The sequence below is a fragment of the Macaca thibetana genome, chromosome 10 (genome assembly GCF_024542745.1).
Source record: "Macaca thibetana thibetana isolate TM-01 chromosome 10, ASM2454274v1, whole genome shotgun sequence".
In the NCBI taxonomy this organism is placed as follows: Eukaryota; Metazoa; Chordata; class Mammalia; order Primates; family Cercopithecidae; genus Macaca; species Macaca thibetana.
Genome location: NC_065587.1, coordinates 825,407 through 830,374, shown reverse-complemented (window position 1 = coordinate 830,374; position 4,968 = coordinate 825,407). Strand labels below are relative to the sequence as shown.

At 68.4% G+C, this 4,968-nt stretch overlaps 1 protein-coding gene across 1 annotated transcript; it reads left to right on the top strand.

Moving 5' to 3' along the window:
* Positions 1–1,151: 1,151 nt before the first annotated feature.
* PIM3 (Pim-3 proto-oncogene, serine/threonine kinase) lies at positions 1,152–4,681 on the top strand. Its single transcript, XM_050745846.1, has 6 exons — positions 1,152–1,665; positions 1,752–1,861; positions 1,946–1,996; positions 2,072–2,441; positions 3,292–3,468; positions 3,543–4,681. Exons 1-6 carry the CDS (start codon positions 1,581–1,583, stop codon positions 3,728–3,730), a joined length of 981 nt encoding a protein of 326 aa, XP_050601803.1. The 5' UTR covers positions 1,152–1,580; the 3' UTR covers positions 3,731–4,681.
* Positions 4,682–4,968: the final 287 nt, after the last annotated feature.

The window sequence follows — 4,968 nt, the reverse complement described above, 5'->3', positions numbered from 1 at the left end:
TGGGCCTGGGCCAGTCCTGAGAGCCACAGCCTCAGAAGGGCTAAGCAGGAGAGAGGTGTGTGAGTGATCAGTGCAGGGACAGTGATGATAACTGTATAGAGGTGAGAGGTCAGACTTGGGGGAGGCTGGAAGCTCCGAGGCAGGTGTGTGTGCACGCTGACAGTCACACCAGACCTCCCCGGGATGTCTGCCATAATACTTAGACCGGCTGGGCCCTCAGGAGCCCCTGGGAACGCTTGGCAGTGCCAAGAGGACCAGCCCCTGGGCCCTCTGGCCCCCAACTCTCAACCCACTAGCCCTGGGGCTGGCAGGTGGCCACTCACGTCCTGGAGCCCTGAGCTGCTCTCAGGCCGGTGACCTTGGACCAATGTTGGCAATCTGTGGATTTGCACCAAACCACACAGGTGAGTCTGACTTCTGTACAGAGAGCAGGGAAGGGGCACGACGGGGTGAAGTCCAGATGAGGGCAATGAGACCCTGGCTATTCAGGCCTTGAGTGCAGTTGTTGCAGCAATCAAGGTGGGCTCCCTGGTGGAGGTGGACAGCAGCTGCTAGAGAGCCCGGAGGGCAGCCAGGACTGTGTCAGACAGGCCACTCCAGGCACCGGCCACCAGGGCAGAGGTTCCAGGGAAGGCCCTCGGGCTGGGCTGCGGGCGTGAGGTCAGAGTCCAGGGTGAGGAGGAAACGTCTCCAGCCAGGTGCGCTCTCGGCCCTCGCCGGGCTGCGAGACTAGGGACGCTGCCGCTGGGAGGGGTCCCAGAGGAGCCAGCGCCACCTCCCCGCGGCCGGCCGCGTGCGCGACGGGGAGCGCGGACAGCCAGGGACCCAGACTCGCAGCGTGTGTCACCTCGAGGCCGCGGGAGGATCGTAGGTCGCCTCCCGGACTCCCACGCCCCCAGGAACCCTGCTCGGGGCCAGCGGGTGACCTTCCTCGGCGCTGTTGAGGGTGGGGCCAGGGAACGGCTCACCCCGCCCTCGCCCCGCCCTCGCCCCGCCCTCGCCCCGCCATTGGCTGGGGCGCCGGATTTCTTTTAAAACCCCGGCTTCCATTGGCTCGTGCGGCCCCTCCTCGCGCTGCCCGAGGCGCCACGGGCGCCACCCGCGCGGGAGCTGCGCGTGCGCGGAGTGCTTGAGTGAGCGCGGCGAGTGGACCGACGCGGCACGCCGTGCGCCTCCGCGGCTGCGCTACGACAACGAGTCCCGGAGCGGCCCCACGGCTGCCGCACCCGGCCCTCGCCCGCCCGGGGACAGGCGCCCGGCTGCCCCGCCGTCTCCCCCGCGAGCACCCGGCCGCCGCCGCCGCGAGGGCCCCGGGCGGAAGGGGGCGGGGTCCCTGCTCGCCCCGCCCCCGCGGAGGGATACGCGGCGCCGCGGCCCAAAACCCCCGGGCGAGGCGGCCGGGACGGGTGAGGCGCTCTGCCTGCTGCGCGTCTAGGCGGTCCCCGCGGGCCTCCCGGGCCCACTGCGCCGCGCGGACCGCCTCGGGCTCGGACGGCCGGTGTTCCCGGCGCGCCGCCCGCCCGGATCGGCCGCGGCTTCGGCGCCTGGGGCTCGGGGCTCCGGGGAGGCCGCTGCCCGCGATGCTGCTCTCCAAGTTCGGCTCCCTGGCGCACCTCTGCGGGCCCGGCGGCGTGGACCACCTTCCAGTGAAGATCCTGCAGCCAGGTACGCGCGGGGCCCGCGGGGCCGGGGCCGGGGCGGGGACCGGGGGCACCCCGGGCCGCACCAACCCCGCCCGCGCCTCCCTGCAGCCAAAGCGGACAAGGAGAGCTTCGAGAAGGCGTACCAGGTGGGCGCCGTGCTGGGTAGCGGCGGTTTCGGCACGGTCTACGCGGGCAGCCGCATCGTCGACGGGCTCCCGGTGAGTCGGGCTGCCGGGCGCGCCCAGGGTTCTCGCGCGCCTCGCGCCTCACTCGGCCGGGCCTGACCTCCCGCTTCCCCGTAGGTGGCCGTGAAGCACGTGGTGAAGGAGCGGGTGACCGAGTGGGGCAGCCTGGTAAGTTGGGGCGCGGGCGGCGGCGGCGGCGGCGGGGTCGGGCGCGGGGCTTTTGCTGACCGCCGTGTCCCCCAGGGCGGCGCGACCGTGCCCCTGGAGGTGGTGCTGCTGCGCAAGGTGGGCGCGGCGGGCGGCGCGCGCGGCGTCATCCGCCTGCTGGACTGGTTCGAGCGGCCCGACGGCTTCCTACTGGTGCTGGAGCGGCCCGATCCGGCGCAGGACCTCTTCGACTTCATCACGGAGCGCGGCGCCCTGGACGAGCCGCTGGCGCGCCGCTTCTTCGCTCAGGTGTTGGCAGCCGTGCGCCACTGCCACAGCTGCGGGGTCGTGCACCGCGACATCAAGGACGAAAACCTGCTGGTGGATCTGCGCTCCGGAGAGCTCAAACTCATCGACTTCGGCTCGGGCGCGCTGCTCAAGGACACGGTCTACACCGACTTCGACGGTGAGCGCGGGCGCGGGGCAGGGAACGTTCCGGGGGGCCGTGCCGGCGGGTTAACGCCTGTGGGGGGCGGCGCATGGAGGGGCTGGTGACTGTTGGGCGGCCGCGCGCCCTGGGTCTGTTCTCGTGGGGGCAGCGGCCCACGCGCTGCTCTGGGGAGGACTGAGCGAGGGATCAAGAGAAGGATCGTGCTGGGTGGGGGCTAGGGGCGCGCTCAATATTTCTCCCTCCGCCGGGTTGGGGGTACGGGGCCTCCTGCCCCGGTGTGGGAAGCGCGTGACAAGCTTCCGGCCCGAGAGACCCCCGGCTGGGGGCAGTAGCGGAGGAGTCTCTGCAGGGCTTGTGCGTGACGCAGGGCGCAGCTGGGCTGAGTCTGTGCTGGGAGCCTGGAGGCCCCCACGGCGTGATTGGAGTGGCGGGGCCTCCCCTGCGTGGGGGCGGGAGCTGCGTGCGTGCGGAGCGCGGGGGCGCCGCGGCAGAAATCCCCGCATTGCGGAGCTCGGGGAAGCCGGGGCTTCCCGCCCGCCCCTCCTTCTCCCTCCCCTCTCCCCCCGCCTGGTTCCCGCAGGCTGGCCTGGCGGTAAGGGACCCGCGGTGGCCCCGGGTAGCCTCATAGCGCATCTGTTTGTTGTGAAAGCTGAACCCTTGCTCATGTGACCTGCTCCTCCCCCGCGGCCCCTCCCCCAGCCCCCCCATCGCCTGCTGGGGTTTTTCCAGGGTGATGACGAGCAGGATTTTGAGGCCTGGCCCTGCTTCTTGTGACTCAGGCCAAGGAGTTAACCAGCAGGGCCCTCGCTGTCCGTTGAGCGGCTCTGCCCCTGTGGTGGGCGTGCTAAGCCCCGTTTCCCCTTAGGCACCCGAGTGTACAGTCCCCCGGAGTGGATCCGCTACCACCGCTACCACGGGCGCTCAGCCACCGTGTGGTCCCTGGGCGTGCTGCTCTACGACATGGTGTGCGGGGACATCCCCTTCGAGCAGGACGAGGAGATCCTCCGCGGCCGCCTGCTCTTCCGGAGGAGGGTCTCCCCAGGTGCGTGGGGGCTCGAGGCGGGGGTGGGGGCCTCGCCCTGCCCGGGACCTCCCTGACCTCTCCGCTCCGCACAGAGTGCCAGCAGCTGATCCGGTGGTGCCTGTCTCTGCGGCCCTCAGAGCGGCCGTCGCTGGACCAGATTGCGGCCCATCCCTGGATGTTGGGGGTTGACGGGGTCGCCCCGGATAGCTGTGACCTGCGGCTGTGCACCCTCGACCCTGATGACGCGGCCAGCACCACGTCCAGCAGCGAGAGCTTGTGAGGAGCTACACCTGACTGGGAGCTAGGGGACCACCTGCCTTGGCCAAACCTGGGACGCCCCCAGACCCTGACTTTCTCTTGCGTGGGTCGTCTCCTCCTGCGGAAGCAGTGACCTCTGACCCCTGGTGACCTTCCCTTTGAGTGCCTTTTGAACGCTGGTCCCGCGGGACTTGGTTTTCTCAAGCTCTGTCTGTCCAAAGACGCTCCAGTCGAGGTCCCGCCTGCCCTGGGTGGATACTTGAACCCCAGACGCCCCTCTGTGCTGCTCTGTCCGGAGGCCGGAGGGGCCTTCCATCTGCCTGCCGACCCGGAGCTCTTTCCGCCGGCGCAGGGTCCCCAGCCCGCCTCCTGCCCTCAGTCCTGCGGTGTGCGTCTGGGCACGTCCTGCACACACAATGCAAGTCCGGGCCTCTGGGCCCGCCCGCCCACGCGAGCCGTACCTGCCGCCAACTCTGTTATTTATGGTGTGACCCCCCTGGAGGTGCCCTCGGCCCACCGGGGCTATTTATTGTTTAATTTATTTGTTGAGGTTACTTCCTCTGAGCAGCCTGCCTCTCCCAGGCCCCAGGGGACAGTGGGGAGGCAGGGGAGGGGGTAGCTGTGGTCCAGGGACCCCAGGCCCTGATTCCTGTGCCTGGCGTCTGTCCTGGCCCCGCCTGTCAGAAGATGAACTTGTACAGTGGCTAATTTAAGGGGAGTGGGTGACCCCGACACTTCCAGGCACTGTGCCCGGGGTGCGGGTTTTAAATTATTGACTTTGTACAGTCCGCCTGTGGGCTCTGAAAGCTGGGGTGGGGCCAGAGCCTGAGCGTTTAATTTATTCAGCACCTGTGTTTCTGTGAATGCGGTGTGTGCGGCCATCGCAGATGGGGGTTCTTTCAGTTCAAAAGTGAGATGTCTGGAGATCATATTTTTTTATACAGGTATTTCAATTAAAATTTTTTTGTACATAGTGGATAATCCTGTATTTATTGGGCTGGGCATCCTGCGGGGAGAGAGGGGGTTCTGAGAAAGGGGCTTCTGGCTGTTGGGTGACCTGATGGCTTTCCTGTGGGGCTGCTAGTTTCGCCCACAGGGAAAATGGGGGAGGCCCAGCTGGGTGCCAGCCTCCCTAGTGCCAGAGGCTACTGCATGTGGCTTGTGGCCCACCCCACTACCCCATGCTGCACCCAGGGAGAGGAGCAGCTGGCTCCTGGGGTGCCTCTGGGAGGTGGACGCAGGGAGCAACCCCCACCAGTC